General features: G+C 44.6%; 1 protein-coding gene across 4 annotated transcripts in view; it reads right to left on the minus strand.

Moving 5' to 3' along the window:
- Positions 1-6,855: 6,855 nt before the first annotated feature.
- Positions 6,856-20,365, minus strand: part of lrp2a (low density lipoprotein receptor-related protein 2a) — a 432,071-nt gene continuing 418,561 nt past the window's right edge. For all 4 annotated transcript variants that reach the window (XM_038789773.1, XM_038789772.1, XM_038789771.1 and 1 more), the window contains 6 exons: positions 17,457-17,574; positions 15,866-15,989; positions 15,417-15,527; positions 11,621-11,731; positions 10,282-10,353; positions 6,856-9,142 (listed from right to left, as the gene is read on the minus strand). In XM_038789773.1, the coding sequence (XP_038645701.1) occupies positions 8,975-9,142; positions 10,282-10,353; positions 11,621-11,731; positions 15,417-15,527; positions 15,866-15,989; positions 17,457-17,574 (704 nt within the window). In that variant the 3' untranslated portion in view covers positions 6,856-8,974. The remainder of the gene's footprint in view (positions 9,143-10,281; positions 10,354-11,620; positions 11,732-15,416; positions 15,528-15,865; positions 15,990-17,456; positions 17,575-20,365) is intronic.

The raw sequence follows: 20,365 nt of genomic DNA on the forward strand, positions 1-20,365 counted from the left end.
AAGCAACCGTAAACCGAGGAAGTGAGGGAAATGCGATGGTCTGTAGGTGAGACTAAAGCAACGTGGTGTCAAGTTTCCTCTCCACAGCGTACTCCTGGAAAATTTCCAAGCGTTCATTTAGCTGGATGAGCTTAACGCTAGACTTACCTCTCAGAGGGAAGTTAGAGACTGCTGTGTGCTGTTTCACAGAGACATGGCTCATTCCTGCCTCATCGGACTGTGCCATACAACCTGAAGGCTTCACAATTCACCGGATGGACCATCCGGCATCATCGGGCAAAGCGAAGGGTGCAGAGGTGGTTTGCCTCCTTATCAACTCCTCCTGGTGTTCGGACGTGGCAACCCTGGCAAACTACTGTTCCTCGGAACTGGAATAAATGACTGTGAAGTTGCGCCCGTACTACCTTCTAAGGAAGTTCACTTCTGCCATCATCACGGCCGTTCACATCCCAATCCAGGCGAAAGTGAAGAAGGCGTTTGATGAATTTTACACCGCTAAAAATAACAATGAAACAGAACACCTGGAGGCCTTGTTCGTTGTGGCCGAGGACTTCAACCAAGCCAACCACAAAAGGGTACCAAAATTCCAACAACACATCTCCTGTCCCACCAAGGGCGCTAACATCCTTGACCACTGGTACAGAAACATCAAGGACCCCAACCGATCCATCCTACAACTGCACTTCAGAAAATCGGACCATAAGATGGTGTTCCTTCTCCCGGCAAAAATGCAGAAAGTTAAGCAGGAGAATCCAGTTAAGAAGGTAATGCAATACTGGCCTGAGAGAACAGAAGAGCACTATGCGACTGCTTGGAGTCAGTAGAAAGGTCCATATTCAAAAGCTCAGCGGGCAACCTAAACGAGTATGCCACCATCGTCACAAACATCATAAGCAAGTGCGTGGAAGATTGTGTGCCAAAGAAGGCAGTATATGTCCCCAATGGGAAACAATGGTTCAATCAGGAGATTCACTCCCTACTGAAGGCCAGGTCTGAGGCATTCAAGACGAACGATCCTGACCTATACAATAAATCCAGGTACGACCTCTGCAAAGCCATCAGGGATGCCGAGAGACAATACCAAACTGAGCTAGAGTCACAGACAAACAATACTGACTCTCATTGGTTGTGGGAAGGCACAATGGACTACAAAGTAAAGCCGAGTAGAATCTCCGGCAGTAGCACATCTCTCCCCGATAAACTCAATGCATTTTGTTGCAATCAGGAAACCAGCAAACTGTTGTCATTTGCCCCAGCAGCCTCGGACACACCTATACTCACTGACACAGCTTCCAAAGTCAGATCAGCCTTCTTGATAGGGAACACTCAGAAAACAACAGATCCTGATGGAGTCCATGGTCATGAACTCAGATTTTGTGCGGACTAACTCGCGGGTATGTTTGCGGACATCTTCAACTTCTCTCTATTCCATTCCAAGGTCCCCACCTGCTTCAAGGCGACCACCATCATACCGGTACCAAAAAAGAACCGTAAACGTGCCCCAATGACTATCGTCCTATGGCCTTGACATCGATAATTATGAAGTGATTCGATAGGTTGGTCATGAGGCACATTAACTCCATATTCTCAGAATGCCTTGATCCACTGCAATTCGCATACCGTCACAACCGATCCACAGCAGATACCATCTCCCTGGCCCTGCACTCATCCCTGGAGCATCTCGACAATAAGGCCTCGTATGTCACACCCCTATTCATTGACTACAGCTCCGCCTTCAACACCGTAATCCCAAAACCTGGGACTTGGCTCCTCCCTCTGCAACTGGATCCTCAGCTTTCTGACCTTACAAACACAATCAGTAAGGATAAACAACAATACCTCCTCCATGACAGTCCTCAAAACTGGAGTACTGCGTGCAGTTCTGGTCGCCACATTACCAGAAGGATGTGGATGCTTTAGAGATGGTACAGGGGAGGTTCACCAGGATGTTGCCTGGTATGGAGGGTGCTAGCTATGAAGAAAGGTTGAGTAGATTAGGATTGTTTTCATTGGAAAGACGGAGGTTGAGGGGGGACCTGATTAAGGTCTACAAAATTATGAGAGGTATGGACAGGGTGGATAGCAACAAGCTTTTTCCAAGAGTGGGGGTGTCAATTACAAGGGGTCACAATTTCAAGGTGAGAGGGGGAAAATTGAAAGGAGATGTGCGTGGAAAGTTTTTTACGCAGAGGGTGGTGGGTGCCTGGAACGCATTGCCGGTGGAGGTGGTAGAGGCGGGCACGATAGTGTCATTTAAGATGTATCTAGACAGATACATGAATGGGCAGGGAGCAGAGCGATATAGATCCTTAGAAAATAGGCGACAGTTTTAGATAGAGGATCTGGATCGGCGCAGGCTGGGAGGGCCGAAGGGCCTGTTCCTGTGCTGTAATTTTCTTTGTTCTTTGTTCTTGTAGTCAATTTGGCATGGGCACAGCACATAAGTGAGTAATAGGGGCTGGGCACATTGCCTATAAATAGCACAATAAATACCTGTTCACCAATGTTCCGAACTGCCTCGGTGCTCTGTTAGATGCGTGTGAGGGATGGTTTGGGCTGGTAGCAGAGGGAGTGCCGGGTGAAGGGGAGATGGGATCCTGTTGGTGTGAATGTGGGCATTGGAGGTGGGCAAAGGCCAGGTAGAGGAGTGGGTGATTGGAATGGGGAGGCTATGGATGTATAGGGGACAGTCAAGCCACCGTTGGCCAGGCCTCTTAGTCTGTGTACCTTGTGGTGGTGACAGTGTCCCCTGCACAGAGGCGCATTGTGTGGCCTCCAGTGGCTGCCCTGGTCCCATGCCCGGCCCATCCGGACCGTCCTCTGCATACTCATCATCAAATGAGGCCTGGCATTCATCGCCGTCCTCCAGCTGTGCAATATTGTGAAGGACAAAGCAGGCCATCACGATGTGTGAGACCCTCCTCACGCTATACTGGAAGGCCCCTCCAGAACGGTCCAGTCACCTGAACTGCATCTTCAGGACTTTGATGCACTGTTCGATCATGCCTCTGAATCTCCCCCACCTGTCCATGGTGCAAACAATGGGCAGCGGGCAAAAAAGGCCACCCGTGCCACCATCCAGGCCCAGTCCTTCAAGTCGCATGGGTGTCGTTGTAGCGGGTCTTCGCGTTTATCTGAGGCCTCTGGATAGGCGTCATCAGCCACGACCACAGCAGATAACCCATGTCGCCCAATAGTCAACCCCTCATCTGGGGGTGCACCTTGAAGGTCAGGTATAATTGAGTGTGCTGGGATGAAGGCATCATGCACATTGCCTAGGTATCGGGTGCAGTCATGCATGATGACATGCACACGTTCATCGAGTGGAACCCCATTTGGTTTGTGTAGGGGGTCATGCCTGGCGTCGATCACGCCCTGGACCTGGGATATAGCAGCAACGGCGACGAACCCTGCTGCCCGGAAAGCCTGGTGGGCTCGCTCCATATTCAGCTTGATATATTGTGCCAACAGGGCATACAGGGCCTCTGTAACGATACAATGCACATGTGCACTTAAGTCTGTGAGATCCCTGACAGGTCCCCACTCAGCACCTGGAAGGACCCCGCCACGTAGAAGTTCAGCGCAACCGTCACCTTGACAGCCATGAGGAATGGGTGTCCTCACCCATTCCCCCGCAGTGCCAGGTGCACCATAGATGTTACACGTTCCCCCTGATCAGCCGGAGTCTTTGGCGACATACTCAGTCCGGCAAGTCCTCGAATGACAGGCACTGCCGGTATAAACAGGGCTGATGCGACGCCACCTTCCCACCCCCTCCTCGGCCTATTGGATGGCCGACTTTCCGTCCTCACCGGCTGGCCCTTGCTCCTCTGGGGCAGGTTTCTGTTCTGCAGGGTCGTCCCCGAGCAGAATCTGCCAGTGTTGCGGCAGCCAGGCAGATGCCAACCATTCCTGGTTGGATACCGAAATCCATTCTCTGTTGGGGGTGAAAAGCATACATGTTAGAATGTTGGTTACCCATGTGCCCAAACAGGTCCAATGAGCTACACGGTGGCCCTGTCCTGCACTGCAGCCCCTGTCCCCACATGACCTCCATCCCCTCCCCCCCCCTACACGTTTCCCTCCTCACCACACCCATAACCCTGTCAGTGCCTGGCACCGGAGGTCCTCTGACCCCGGTACCCATCCTTGCCAGCAGAGGTACCAGTTTTCGAGGCACCGGCCATGGTATTCTATGCTCCGCCCGGTGCTGTCCTCGATATTTGGCTGGTGCACGATTCTCCACCCAATTGTGCTTCGCAATTCTGGAGTTTCTGGATGAAGAATCATGCTCATGGAATTTAAGGAGGGTATTGTAAGCTCAAGACCTGGTGAGATTTAGGAAGGGAATTTAGAATAAGGGACCTTGAGACAGAGGTGAGAATTTTTTTTCTCTCAGAAGGTTGTGGGACTTCAGAATGACCTTCCTCAAAAGGTGGTTTGGGCAGAGTCTCAGAAGTAGATGTAGATAGATTCTTGACACGCAACCGGGTGAAAGGTTATCACGAGGAGAAGTTGAGACTAAAATTTGATCAGCATGATCTTGTCAAATGGGGGAGCAGGCTTGAAGCAGGGTTAGAGGAGGAGAATAGAATGGCAATGAAGCTTTTTGATCTTTGTGATGGTGAAAGTAAGTGCTAGAAGTTCAGCTTGGGTGAAACAGCACACAAAGATTGTAGCTTGGTAGTTGCACTAGTTGTAAAGTGGGATAGAATTGTTGGCAAAAGTATAAAATTAAATCTTATAGGATGTAGAGTGCAGGATATTTCAAACTCAGTCGTGACCCACATGTGGGTCGTGGGCGGGTGTCGGGAGGGTCACGGATCAATTGGTTGCAGCATTCCCAGTCCCAGGAGAAGCGCCCAACGGCTGCGTCCAGCTTTTCAGAATGTCGGCCACGAGAGCAGGTCATGCACCTGTCATGTACACTGCTGTCACGCGCTCTGTAGGTTCATATTTTAGGTGCGAAATTACGGAGGAGAGATTCCTCCATTTTGTAGCTACCAGCAAGAAGCAACAGTATTGTGTGAAGAAGTGAAGACGGATCATTTTGTAATAAAGGAAGAGAGGGCCAGAGACACAAAGGAGTCTGGATTTCAGAATTGAATCTGTTGGAGAGAGCTTCTCAGGAGTGTCCATGGCAGGACAAGGCAGTGCTGGTGTGAGCTGTATCCAGAGCTCCAGGGCCTCGGGTGAACAACCCATCAAGAAAAAACTGAAATTGGGGACCAAGATGCATAAAGATGACTTCTTGAAATGTTGTATTGTTAATTTTGCCGATGTAAATCAGGATGCAAAGTCCATGGCTGAATTGCCCACCGTCAAAATTTTCCATTTTAATAACAATAATAATCTTTATTGTCACAAGTAGGCAGCCTGGGGTTTCCCGACAGCATGGGGTTGCCCCACAAAGGGAAACCCCATTGACCAGCCGACGAAACGGAGAATCTGCTGCGGCGGGACAGAAAAACCGGCCCATATGCAGAGAAGTACCAGCAAATTAAAGTTTAGCACCCTCAAAATTTCAAAGGCATTTGAAGACTAAGCATGGCGAGTTTGAGGGAGTACCGCTTGATTTTTTAAAAAAGTATGCAATGAGAACTTAAATCGCCAACTGAAGCCCTTAGCAGAAATGTAACATTGAATGACAAAGCAAGTGAGATCATGAGGACCAAGCAGGCTCACCTGTCGCATTAAAGGTAAGTGAAAATGGTGTGTAGCGAAGGTCGACCTGCGTGAGCCGCGAAGGTCTTCTGGTTGGTAAAAGTGGATCCCGGGAAAAAAATTTGAAAAACACTAGTATAGTGAGCAGTTGATCTGCTACCAAGTTTTCCACCCCTGCTGAAATGTATCTGTCCTCCAATGACTATTAGATAGCGACGAGACTGGGTTCAGTTGCAGAGCTCTCCATTTGCTTTTGACACATAAATCTGAGTATTTATAAGGTTTATTGGGATGTTTTTGTTGTATGCTTTCACCAAATAAACTATCTCGCTGGATGTCACGAATAGGTTATGTATAAAGAGGCAGGTTTAAGATTTAACCTGTGACAGAGTCTGTTGTTGACAGATTAATCGATGCTGAGAGGCTAAGATTAAACTAAGATAAAGAATTTTTTTAAAAATTCAAACAATGACAAATATTATGATTCCTGTCAAATGCCAAATTTAGGGCGGCACGCTATCACAGTGGTTAGCACTGTTGCTTCACAACGCCAGGGACCCCGGTTTGATTCCCGGCTTGGGTCTGCACATTCTCCCTGTGATTGGGTGGGTTTCCTCCGGGTGCTCCGGTTTCCTCCCACAAGTCTCGAAAGATGTGCTTGTTAGGTGAATTGGACATTCTGAATTTTCCCTCATGTACCCGAACAGGCGACTCGGGGATTTTCCAGAGTGTGGCGACTAGGGGATTTTCACAGTAACTTCATTGCAGTGTTAATGTAAGCATACTGGTGACACTAATAAAGATTATTATTATTGCTTGTTAGGATTTCTAAAGCTTTCTCTTTGCGTTGTAATCTGAATGATTAAATGCAATATATAGATGCTATTTATTCTGACCAAATATCTGATGCACCAACAGAATTGTTAAAGAAGAGTATCCTTGTGAAAATATTAACAAATATATTGTTCAGCATCATCTTTAGTACAGTGCTTCGAAAGGCGACATTAATTGTCAACAACCAAGTTCACTCTATGACCTCTTGTGATATGGTCTGAATAGAATCTATTCAAGAAATCATCACAGCAAGAAACATTCATGAAAGCAACTAAGTCAATTTATTTCAATGAGATGCTGTTTTAAAGGATTTCCCCGCAAATTTCTTCCAAGAGAAAGAATTACAGGATAACGAGGTCTGATAAAATAACAAAATTTATTAGATGTTTTCAGCAGTAGATTCTTTCCAGCAACAGAAATATTTTTTGATCAAATTACAATATAAACTCCACCCTAATTAGAATGCATCCAACAAAATTAACATACAAAGTTTTCTAAAATATTCAATTTCTTATGATGTCAAATATATAAAACTATAATCACATTAAGTACAATCAATATTTGAGTAGATGTGCCGGCCTTTAACTAATACATTTAGGCAGCTAGTCTAGGCCACTTACAGGACAATACCAGTTTGAATTGTACTTCAGTGTGAAGTAAGCCAAGATGAACGGTCATCCCAATAATTCCTGAATCATGAAGAAGAGGATAGGACATCATATCTGGGCCAAATCATTTTAGAATTGATCTTGTGAGGTATATATTTACAGTGGAATCTTTTTGAACAGTCACCTACATCCACTGCTACACTTCCCATTAGTTGCATTTTCCAGTTTTTTTAATAATTGTATTTACTTTTCAGTGTGGTTGATTATAATTAAAGGAATATCTGACAATCCCAAACTACTTATATATTTGCTCCAGTAGTTAAAGACATTCAAAATGTTACCAAGGGTATAAGATGCACAAAGCATTTTAGCATCAAATGAATGTTTTTGCTCCCATTTGCAATTAGACCAGAGTAAACTAATTTCATTTGATTCCTTTGGGAGTTTCAGTGGTCAGAATAGTCTCATTTTCACAGATATTTCCCTCACTCTACACAGTTTGTTTTAAAAGACATGCAATGCTTTGGAGCTAGGAACAAATTTGGCTCTTCCGCGTTGTTTCAAGCATTGATTGACAGGAATTAGGATGCAATCTCAAGCAGTAAATATGACTCTCTACCCCTGCTGCACCAAGGTAAATTATTTTATTTCAGAAAGTGGATGGCACAAAGAACAGTTTCATCAAAGGCATTTATTTCAATCTATTCCTATAGTTCCTCTACACAAAAAAAGTTATTTAGCAACTGCTATGATTGTTTTAGCATTATAAAGCAGTATCATGTCTTCAGATTCTGCATTTTAGCAAGGGGGAAATTTTCGGGCCTCTCCCATTGGTGAGATTTTCCTGCTAAAGTCAGTGGAGTTTTGAACGGCTCGCTGCATTTTACAGCCCCGCCTTCGTTGAGGCAGGGACACTAAATTCCACTCCCAGTTTCTGCCAGAAGTACTGTCGCTACCATTTTTGTAAATGACACATTGGCGTTCTGGAATGCTTTTGCGTATACTGTCAGGCCCTACTCTCAGCAGTCTGCAGAATTACAACTAAATAAAAATAAACAAAATGAAATTGTTTACATTTCAAAAGAATCTTATGTCAGGATTAACAACATGAAACAATTCTGAAACAGATTTTTTTAATAAACATTTAATTTTGAATAATTAAATGGACTTTCTTTTTTTGGAAACAGCTTCTTTGCTTATCTGGATTAGGGTGCATCTCGATTACATACCCCGTTTTCTGTGACTAACAGCTAGTACTGCTTAGTTTGATGAGTTACTGTTTAGTACAGATTTTGCTGTGTGCGTATAATTGAAACGTAAAAGCTCCCGTGTACGTCCATTATTTCATATATGTATTCTGGCATTTTGTTATATTAAAAAGTGTTTGTGAAGAATTCTTTCACATGGCACGATCAGTAGTTTTCACATTTAGAATTACCTTTTTCAAAATCTTCATCAGTAGTCTCAACCTCAATCTTTAGATTTCCACAAATTGCAACCTTCAATATAAATCAGCCATATCCTTGGCAACATAATTGACATAATCTCTTCAAAATTTACAAATGTACAACATATTTATAACATTACATATCTCAAATTTTTACACAAGTCCAGTGCAAAGAAATACATAAAGTACCTCTGGATTAAAAATTCTTCAAGGGCAAAAAGGATAAAAGTTGGCATAAAATATCACTGAAGGCAAAGAAACAGACCGACCACCTCTTTTAACAGCTATCACCTCATTCTAATTATCTTTAAAAGACTTCTTGTACCTAAAGGTTTCTGACATATCCAAATATGTTGGCTGTATATAAAAATATAATGTATCATAGGAAAGTCTGTCACTTTTTCTCCAGTTAAGCACTGAATTATGCATTTGAATCTTCTTTGACAAGAGTAGCTGTATCTTTGAAATTATTTTCTGTAGGACTGTATGTCGAAGGCTCGTCCTTTTTTGAGTATGACTTACTTGGAGGTAACGTATGAGAAGTGGCAGCAGTTTCTCCAAGTGGATTATTTGCCTGTTGTTTCTGACACTGTGTGGGGGAGGGGGGGGGGGGGGGGGGGGAGGAAAGAAATACATGTGTTAAAATTCAACTACACAACATTTATTAAGTAAATGCTCCTTTACAATACTGATTATTGGATTGCTTTTTACATTACATTAATTTAAGGAAATTACTGATTCGTCAATTCTTCCACCTTCAATTAATTCTGGTGTTGTAACAGGAACCATACAATTGATGTGGTTGCTTTGTAGCATCAAAGTTGCACTGCTAACCAGGGGGCACATGGAGTTCAACCCTCGGCTTAAACTGGCATCCGCATGTACGTCCTTTCTGTCATTGCTTTCCTGTTGAAAGGCAAAGGGAGCAATTTTCTCACATGCCTAATTTGTTGTGCCTGGATTGAATGATGTAATGGCCTGGGCTGCTTGCAGTTGAGCTTCAGGTACCAGCTGCACCAGTGCATTTGTCCTTCTCACAAAAAAATATTAGCAGTAATGCTAAAATTTCAGTACCTTGCCCAAAACTACAGCCAAAATGCGCCTCTTACTAATTTGAAAAACATGCTTTAAATGCCAGAGGTTTTCAACAAACAGCTTATATATACCATTTTACATTGGTGCCATTTTACATTGGTGTTCAACTGTGCTACAAACGTAATGGGGAGCCCAGAGTGCGACCAATGTACATTAATATGCAATAATATGATTACCTTCTAATCTTCAAAATAAAATTCTCTTATGGAAATGTGAGTTTAGTGTGGAGTGCACTGATGGTTATTCTTGTCCGAAAAGAATCACACTACAATTGTTTCACCACAGAATATTTTACGTGTTAAAATTACAACAAAAAAGACGAATTATTCCATAATTAACCCATTTACATTTTTAGTAAATGGATGATGTCCTGGCTTAATTATACAAGACACATATTTTCAACACTGCCTTATCCAGGTTTAAACATGATCAGAACTTATTTTCTAACTATTCTGCAGTTGGTATTAATATTCAAATTTGCTGGTTTTGTTCTTTAATTTTGAAACTGCGTGGGTTATCAATGACAACGGTATATATTTTATTTCGACACTTCTTTAAACTAAATGATTGAAAGTGTTACAATATATTAAAAAGCTACACCGTTCACTGTGAAGGAGGTGAAAGAAAAGCTACCTCTGCATATACAGGGTTTTCAAAATTTGTCCCTTGTTTGGGTTTTCGTTTGAAAAAGTTCCACTTTGATTCCTGAAAGAACAACATGACATTAATGCCAACATAGGAACATGTACATTCCCGGAGCTGAATACACAAAATCTATTGGCGAAGAAATTCAATATGCGTGCCCACTTGCCAGCCAAAACTGGCACCTAATCATCCTACACAGCAGGAAATACAGATGTGCTCATTAGGCACTGGAGGTATGGCGCCTGTGTTGTTCTCTGCTTTACTTTACCCAGATGGTTTTGATGCGTAGTGTTGATCAAAGAACAACAAGCTTTGTTAACAAACAAAACTACTTTATTTAACACTGGATTCAATACTTATCCCTAAGAAACAAACAGTTGATAAATAACACATAAACTACTCTCATCTACATCTAATCTCACTACCAGTTTAATCTACTATCTGCTCTTTCTCACTATCTTCCTTCAGTCTGTCTCAAGCTGACTCTTCACTCCTTCTGCTACCATCTTCTCCAACCTTCCATCCCACAAGGTTGAGCATCCTCCCTTATGTGCTCATAGGACTAGCTCCCTCTAGTGGCTATCAATATACATTTCATTAACCCTTGCATTGCCTTCCTGTATGATAATACCACAGCACCCACATTATTTGGGAAGCACGGTAGCATGGTGGTTAGCATAAATGCTTCACAGCTCCAGGGTCCCAGGTTCGGTTCCCGGCTGGGTCACTGTCTGTGCGGAGTCTGCACGTCCTCCCCGTGTGTGTGTGGGTTTCCTCCGGGTGCTCCGGTTTCCTCCCACAGTCCAAAGATGTGCGGGTTAGGTGGATTGGCCATGCTAAATTGCCCGTTGTGTCCTAAAAGTAAGGTTAAGGGGGGGTTGTTGGGTTATGGGTATAGGGTGGATACATGGGTTTGAGTGGGGTGATCATTGCTCGGCACAACATCGAGGGCCGAAGGGCCTGTTCTGTGCTGTACTGTTCTAAAAAAAAAAATTATTGGTGAAGGCAGCAAAAATGGTGTCTCGGGCCCAAGTCGGAAACAGCAGTTGATGACGATATGTATTATGGGAAAAGAACAGGAAATCAGATTGCAGAGTGGATACTTTAATATGGAGTTAACGTTCGGACAAGCACAAAGGATTGAGTGCCTCCATTCTGCGCAGGAATTTCAAAGTGCATTGAAGTGCTCTAAGAACTTAAGAGTTGGAGTTCCAGAGAGAAGCGTGACCTCTTTTTCTCACATATGTATGTCTAAAATAAAAATGTCTAAAGTAAAAAGTTACAGCATTAAAGAGAACCGTTCATTCAAATTCACTATTGCTTTTACCCGAATTTGTGATCCAGTTGAAATAGGTTTGTCCACGAAAGGAGGCATGGACGTATAGATGGGATTGTCAAAACTGCTTCCATTCGTTTCACCACCAACTGCCACGATATCCTAAACCAAAAAAGTCAAATGTATTATCTTCAAAGTAGAACAAAATTGAATCTAAGTGTATCATTTACTGGAGAGTTTAAATATTGTATAGCCTATTAAATAGTTTGAACTGAAAGTTGATATCTCACGGGGATAGGGTGGAGACGTGGGCTTAAGTGACGTGCTCTTTCCAAGGACAGCACGGTAGAAAAGTAGTTAGCACAGTTGCTTCACAGCTCCAGGGTCTCAGATTCGATTCCCGGCGTGAGCCCCTGTCTGTGTGGAGTCTGCACATTCTCCCCGTGTCAGCATGGGTTTCCTCCGGGTGTTCCGGTTTCCTCCCAGTCCAAAGATGTGCAGGTTAGGTGGATTGGGCATGATATATTGCCCTTAGTGTCCAAAAAGGTCGTTGGGTTACTGGGTTATTGGAATAGGGTGGAGGCGTGGGTTTAAGTGGCGTGCACTTTCCAAGGGCCGGTGCAGACTCGATGGGCCAAATGGCCTCCTTCTGCACTGTAAAGTCTATGAACTCTTTTAACAGGGTTAATCTACCCGATAACTAGGCCTCTGGCTTCCACACATTAGTTTGACCAGATAATGAGCAGAATAAAATACAATGGGGTGGAAGTTATTCCACATTAGTGCAAAGCTCATGTGGAGGCCACAGCTGGAGTACTGTGTGCAGTTCTGGTTGCCACATTATAGAAAGGATGTGATTGCACTGGAGCGGGTGCAGAGGCATTTCACCAGGATGGTGCCTGGAATGGAACATTTAAGTTATGAAGAGAGGTTGGATAGGCTTGGGTTGTTTTCGCTGGAGCAGAGAAGACTGAGGGGCGACCTGATCGAGGTGTACAAGATTATGAGGGACATGGACAGGGTGCATAGGGAACAGCTGATCCCATTAGTTGACGGGTCGGTTAAGGGGACGCAAGTTCAAGGTGAGGGGCAGGAAGTTCAGGGGGATTTGAGGAGAAACCTTTTTAACCAGAGGGTGTGACAGTCTGCAATGCATTGCAAAATTATAAGGGGCATAGACAGAGTGGATAGTCAGAGGCTTTCCCCCAGGGTCGAGGGGTCAATTACTAGGGGGCATAGGTTTAAGGTGCGAGGGGCAAAGTTTAGAGTAGATGTGCGAGGCAAGTCTTTTACACAGAGGGTGGTGGGTGCCTGGAACTCACTGCCGGAGGAGGTGGTGGAAGCAGGGATGATAGTGACATTTACGGGGCACCTTGACAAATACATGAATAGGTTGGGAATAGAGGGATACGGACCCCGGAAGTGTCGAAGATTGTAGTTTAGTCGGGCACCATGGTCGGCACTGGCTTGGAGGGCCGAAGGGCCTGTTCCTGTGATGTACTTTCCTTTGTTCTTTGTTTGTTCTTTGAATTGCCTGGGAGAGTGGTAGAAGCGAGTTGCCGCACATTCTTTAAAAAATATCTGGATGAGCACTTGACACATCTTAACATTCGAGGCTATGGGCCAAGTGCTGGCAAATGGGATAGGACTGGCAAATCAGGTGTGTTTCATGCGGTGGTGCAGACCTGATGGGCCGAAGGGCCTTTTCTGCACTGTATTTTTCTGTGATTCTGAGACCCCATCTGAAATATGGCTTTTAGTTCCAGAGTATTCAAGATACATTGACCTTGGAGGGGTGCACTGCAAACTCACCAGAGTAATACATCAAATTATGAAGGACGGGTTTCATAGACTAAACATATAGAAAAGTATAGAAAACTTAAGAGTGATCTAACTGACATGTTTAAAATTATTCAAGGAATTGATCAGATCAAAGAGAGAAAATATTTCCTCTGGTAGGGAATTTTTGAACTAGGATAGGAGAAAGTTTGGGCCTGAAGTTTCAATGACAATCAGAGTTGGTTTTCCACACTGCTCCTAATTTCTTACCTGGAACTCCAGCTGCTCCTTGCTCACCTGACCTTCTGACTCAAACCAGGCAATAAGTGTATAGTGCAGCCTGCTCCAGAGGCCTTCAGTCAAAGGTTGGTAAGTCGGAGGTAAGAAAGCCATGCCCTCTTCTTTAAGGTTGGTGGGTGGAATTGGCAGATGGTGGGTGCGGTTGGGACATCGGGTGTGTTAGTCAGGGTGGGTATCTGTTAGTCAGTCAGTGGGGGGGGGGGGGGCAGGTGATCATTAGGAGGAGGGCTGTTCAGAGGGGCCCATTGGATTGGTTGGGAGGGGTTGATTGGTTGGGAGGGTGGTATCAGTCAGGGGTGGATCAATTGGACGGTCACTGGGGGTTGGGTATTAAATTGGGGGGCATCAGTTGGTCAATGGGAGTGTGGGGGTTGGGTGCTCAATGGTGGGGGCTTGATGGGGATCAGTCAGTCGGGTCAGTTGGGGGTTTCGGTGTTGGTCGGTCATGGGGGGGGGGGGGGATTTGGTCAAGGCGAGTTGGTTGCCGAGATGGGGAGGGTGTCAGGGCTGAGTGAGGAGTGGGGGGTCAGGTGTTCAGGGGGTACAGGTGGTCAGGTGGGTGGGTGTTCATTGGGGCAAGTGGTGGGTGGTCAGTTGGGGGGAGTCCCATTGGGGTCATGGATATCAGTGCTATAGTTACTCTGAAAGTGGAGGTGGTTTTAAATTTCCTAACTTTTCCTGGATAACTATCACTGTAAGACAGTCAGAACCAAAGTTTGTGATTTAAATCATACTTTTGGATGGTTCCAATTACTGGGCAATTTGAACTTCCCGGGTAATACTTAGCTGGGCCTCCCGAGGGGCGGGAGGCGTTGGGAGGGGGGGGGGGGGGGGGGGGCGGTGTTGGGGGGGTGGCACCCAATGCATCTTTGGTACAACACCCAGAAGCTATGGGCCATTAGCTTTTCATCTCACTTGTTCACTGCACAATAATGGATAATTCCATTTCAGATGATTATATTATTGAACATTTCAAAACCAAGATTGATAGATTATCAAGTCAGCATATTAGGTGATATATGAGGTTAGAGGTACACAGACCAACCATGATCTAACTGACCGACAGAATAGGTTTGAGGGACTAAATGGCCTACTCCTCTTCCTCTATTATTTTCTAGGTTCCTAAAATGTATAGTTCAATGCAGTGGGCAGCACGGTAGCGCAGTGGTTAGCAATGTGGCTTCACAGCTCTAGGGTTCCAGGTTCAATTCCCGGCTTGGGTCACTGTCTGTGTGGAGTCTGCACGTTCTCCCTCTGTCTGCGTGGGTTTCCTCCGGGTGCTCCGGTTTCCTCCCACAATCCAAAGATGAGCAGGTTAGGTAGATTGGCCATGTTAAATTGCCCTTAGTGTCCAAAAAGGTTAGGAGGGGTTACTGGGTTACGGGGATAGGTTGGGAGTGTGGGCTTAAATGGGGTGGTCTTTCCAAGGGTTGGTGCAGACTCGAAGGGCCAAATGGCCTCCTTCTGCACTGTAAATTCTATGTTAGATAGCTTGAATCACTAAATTTATTATACTATAAATAAAATCTTGTATGAAATGTTAACAAGTGCATGTTCTTAGATATATGTCAGTAACAATAAATTTAGCAATTCTGTATTACAGTAATGCCTGCTAAAGTTTTAGGGTAGAAACATTGCCAGCAATCAAACTGGAGATAATTCAAACTGGAGATAATTCAAACTGGAGATAATTCAAACTAATTATTCCACACACAGTTAATTACAATATGATGAGCTGATTTTTTCAATAGCCCTCTTTTATAATTACCGCAGATTGCTGGACTGCAGGAGGTTCACTGGAAACATTCCCCTTCATCCCAAACATCGGATTTTCAAAAGTAACTGGTTGCTTTCCTGCTTCCATTACAAAGTTTTCATTCTGTTGCAAAAACAGAGTCGATTCACATTTAATAAAGGCGCAAAGTACACATGTGAAGCACTGAATATTACAATAAAAATTACAACCAGGATCTGTAATAATACACATGGGGCTGGATTTTCCGATCCCCCAGACATGTGTTTCCCAGTTGGAGGAAGTAGCACGCCGTTTGTTGGCGACAGGATTCTCTGCTCCTGCCACTATAAATGGGAATTCTCGTTGAAGCCATCCCATACCACTGGCAAACCCATGGGCAGGGTTGTGCAGCCGGCGGGAGCAGAGAATTCCATTGCCAGCGAACGGCTGGAGAATGCTGGCCTGGAATACTGTTATCTTACCATCTGCATCGCTCCATCAATAGCAGAATCTATGTCTATGGCAGAAGCTCCACTGTCTACTCCGGTATCCATTCCAGATCTAAATGTCACTCCATTTCCATTTGGTTTGATAAGACTGCTTAAACTTTAGGCAGAAAAAAAGAAAATCAATCATTGCCTTGCAGTATTGTGATTTGGAAGTGAACATATTCTTTTGATTATTGCAAGTTTATATTGCTCCTTTGGGATCCAAGAAAATAAAACAGAGGCATACTTATGTCAAGTACTGTACAACATAATAATTCTTCTTGAAAGGTAAAGCACTACTTGTGCTATTCACAAGGTATAAAAGCCTGAATTTTCACTCCTGGAAGGATGGAAGTTTGGGCCATTGCCCAAGGCCCAAATTAGTTTTTGACAGTGCCTTTTGACAGCTCTCTTGACAGTTCCAGTGCATTTATGTATTTTTAAAAATAAATTTAGAGTACCCAATTAGTTGTTTTCCAATTAAGGGGAAATTTAGAGTGGCCCATCCACCTAACCTGCACATCTTTGGGTTGTGGGGGTGAAACCCACGCAGACACGGGGAGAATGTGCAAACTCCACACGGACAGTGACCCAGAGCTGGGATCGAACCTGGGACCTCGGACACCGTGAGGCAGCAGGGCTAACTCACTGAGCCACCGTGCTGCCGAATAAAGAATTCTTAGAATGCATTCAGTTAACTCAGTAATTTCTATTCAATGGCAAGGTTGAACAGGTTGGACCTATAATCATTAGAGTGTAGAAGAATGAGAGGTAATCTTACAGAAATATCTAAGATTCTGAGGGGATTTGATAGGGTGGATACCCGGAGGATGTTTCCTCTTGTGAGGGATACTAAAACCGGGGGACATAAGAAGGTTCCCTTTTAAGATAGAGACGAGGAGGTTTTCTTTCTGCCAAAGTATTATTGGTGTGTGCACCTCTCTTGCCCATAACGTAGTGAAGGCTGATTATTAAATTTATTCGAAGCTGAATTCGACAGATTTCATAGAATCATAGAATCCCTACAGTGCAGAAGGAGGGCTTTTGGCCCATTGCGTCTGCACCGACCCTTCAAATGAGCATTTTACTTATTTACACTCCCTCGTCCACCCCGCCCTATCCCCATAACCCAGAACCTAACCTGCACATCCCGGGGCATTAAGGGGCAATTTAGCATGGCCAATCCACCAAACTGCACATCTTTGGACTGTGGGAGGAAACCGGAGCACCCGGAGGAAACCCACGCAGGCACGGGGAGAACAGACTCCACACGCACAGAGGCCGGAATTGAACCCAGGTCCCTGGCATTGTGAGGCAGCAGTGCTAACCACTGTGCCACTATCCTGCCCTTTGTGTGAGGCACGTGACCCAAGGGCAGAGGGGGGCGACCAGGAAAATGGTGTTGAAACTACAACCAGAGCGGCCATGATCAAATTGAATAGTGAAGTGGGTTCTTGGGGCAAAGTGACCTCGTCCTGCTCCTATGTTCCTATGATGCCCTTGCATGAGGTCAAAATCCTTAATGTTGCATATGTAACCTGCTTGGCTTTAGTAAATTCACAGAGAACAATAAAAGAGTTGTTACCTCGAAAGCTTCGGAAAAGGTGGCAGGATTGAGCCTGTCCGTCTGTAATTCAGAAATGCCCCTACAGCTAGTGCTCCCAGAATTAGGATGATAATAATGGTCAGTAAGACTGCTGTTGCTGGAACACAAACAAAAAGCATCTAAGCATTTCAAGAACCTTCACATTAAATGACCATCAAACACCGTTATGAGGCAACAGCTTAAAAGATCAGGGCATCACCGCCCGCAGATTTCTCGATGACGTGGCGGTGCCCACAATGGGAAACCCCATTGGCCGGCTGCTGGGATGGAGGATCCCGCTGCTGGTGGGGACGTGCCGTGCCACAAAACAGGTCTGGTGGGTCGGAGAATCCCGCCCAAGATTTTCCATTCTTCTTCAGAAAATTTTAAGTATGAGTATCTGAAACTACCTGACAAATAAATTAATTAATTTACTCTGTTGCTTTGCATGCTAATAACTATCTTTTTATGGCTTATTTTATTTCCATTTAATTTGCTCACAGACAATCCTTTTTCATTCAGGCTAATAGATGAGCAAATATTGTTATGTGAGAGTATATTTAAGAACTGGGCCTTTATCAAATAGCTGTAGTGGATGTACTTTTAAGAAATGGGTGTTTATCAAATAGCTGCAGTGATGTCAGAGTAGGAGTGGAGCTGAGCTGGCTGTCTTTCACTTTCATTTTTGAGCAGGCAGCAACAGTGTGTTTTAGTTTTGTTTTCAGAGCTGGATAGCTGCAGACAAAGCAAGCAGCTGTGTAATGATCTCTGTCTACAAGCTACAGACAGTTGACAGCTCATTTGAGGTTTTCAAAGTAATACATGTTTCTGTAGAGAATTCAAATCTGCTGTCTTTCTGTAAAAAGGGTCTTTTGAACTTATGGATGTTGTTAGGCAAGTTATGAAGGGTTACTCATAGATTTTAATATCTGTGGGGATTATTGGTGTTGATAGTTGTTAAGATATTTACTGTGGGTTTATAAAGTGTTAACTGAATTCATAGATAAACATGGTTTTGTTTTAAAAGTACTTTAGATCTCTGTTGCATCACACCTGTAAAGTAGGCCCTTGTGTTCCCCATAACCAAAATCTATTAAAAGTTGTGAGTCAGGTGAACTCCATGATATACTTTGGAGTTTTCTAAACCCTGGCCCAAAAGAAACTGGGGTTTGAGACAGATAAAAGTCTATCTATTGGGTTGGCTTTGTGAATTTAAAGACACTGAGGGGTGAGCATATTGTGGTTGCTTTTCAGGTATGGTATTTCGGTTTAAGTAGGGAGTGTGTTGTGGACGATGGCTCTTTCAGAGGCTTTGACGTTTTGGGCGTGGATAAGTTCACACGCAGTACCTTACAAACAGAGACTAAAAACAGGCTTTTAGATTTGGCAAAAACATCGCAGTTAACATAACCTGACGAAAAGAAGAAGTACTTATGGCGCTAACTGAGCATTTAAATTTGCCTGAGATACAATTTGACTCATTAGAACTGGCAAAAATGCAGTTACAGATTAAACAATTGGAACATGAGAAAGAATTAAAGCAGCTTGAATACGAAATGAAAGAAAAAGAGAGAGAAAGGAGATACAGATAAGGGAAAAGAAAAGGAGAGAGAAGAAAGAAACAAATAAAGAAAGGGAGGAAAGGGAAAAGAGAGAGAGTTGAGCTTCAGAAAATGGCCATGAAACATGACAGTCAGTTAAAATTGGCAGATATAAAGGGAAACGTATAGTTGGAGGATAGTGATGAGGATAAAGAGAAAGAGCATCATAATAGAAGACTTGGTGGGGATCTATTTAAATATGTCCAAGCATTGCCAAGGTTTGATGAGAAGGAGGTAGAAGCCTTTTTTATTTCATTTGAGAAGACAGCTAAACAAATGAAATGGCCACAGGACATGTGGGTATTACTGATTCAAACAAAGTTGGTAGGTAGAGCTAGTGAAGTGTTTGCATCACTACCAGAGGGGGTATCTGGGACGTCTGAGGAGCTTAAAAAATCCATCTTAGGTGCATATGAACTAGTCCCTGAAGCCTCCACACAGGTTCAGAAATTTAGGGAACATAGAACATAGAGCATTACAGTGCAGTACAGGCCCTTCGGCCCTCGATATTGCGCCGACCTGTGAAACCCTTCTAAAGCCCATCTACAATATTCCCTTATCGTCCATATGCCTATCCAATGACCATTTGAATGCGTTTAGTGTTGGCGAGTCCACTACTGTTGCAGGCAGGGCATTCCACGCCCTTACTACTCTCTGAGTAAAGAACCTACCTCTGACATCTGTCCTATATCTATCTCCCCTCAATTTAAAGCTATGTCCTCTCGTGCTAGACACCACCGTACCCCTAGTTGGAGTTAGCCGGGGGAGGGGGTCCCTGTCCGCTGAGCTGTGGGTGCGTCATTGATGGGGGCAGTGGGTATCGGGGGGGGGGGGGGTGGCTGGTGCTGGGGGGTGTGGCCGAGATCCGGCGGGTGCCAGGTCCCGGAGGGAGACCGAGTCCTGTCGGCCATCGGGATACTCCACATAGGCGTACTGCGGGTTCGCGTGGAGTAGCTGGACTCTTTCGACCAACGGGTCCGACTTGTGCACTCGCATGTGTTTCCAGAGCAGAATGGGCCCGGGGGTAGCCTGCCAGGTCGGGAGCGGGGTCCCTGAGGAAGACTTCCTGGGAAAAACAAGAAGACGTTCGTGAGGCGTTTGGTTAGTGGCGGTACAGAGAAGTGACCGAATGGAGTGGAGGGCGTCTGGGAGGACCTCTTGCAAGTGGGAGACTAGGAGATTTCTGGACCGTAGGGCTAGCAGGACGGTCTTCCAGACCGTACAGTTCTCCCTCTCGACCTGTCCGTTACCCCGGGGGTTGTAACTGGTCGTCCTGCTGGAGGCGATGCCCCTGCTGAGCAGGAATTG

The sequence above is a fragment of the Scyliorhinus canicula genome, chromosome 2 (genome assembly GCF_902713615.1).
Source record: "Scyliorhinus canicula chromosome 2, sScyCan1.1, whole genome shotgun sequence".
Taxonomy (NCBI): Eukaryota; Metazoa; Chordata; class Chondrichthyes; order Carcharhiniformes; family Scyliorhinidae; genus Scyliorhinus; species Scyliorhinus canicula.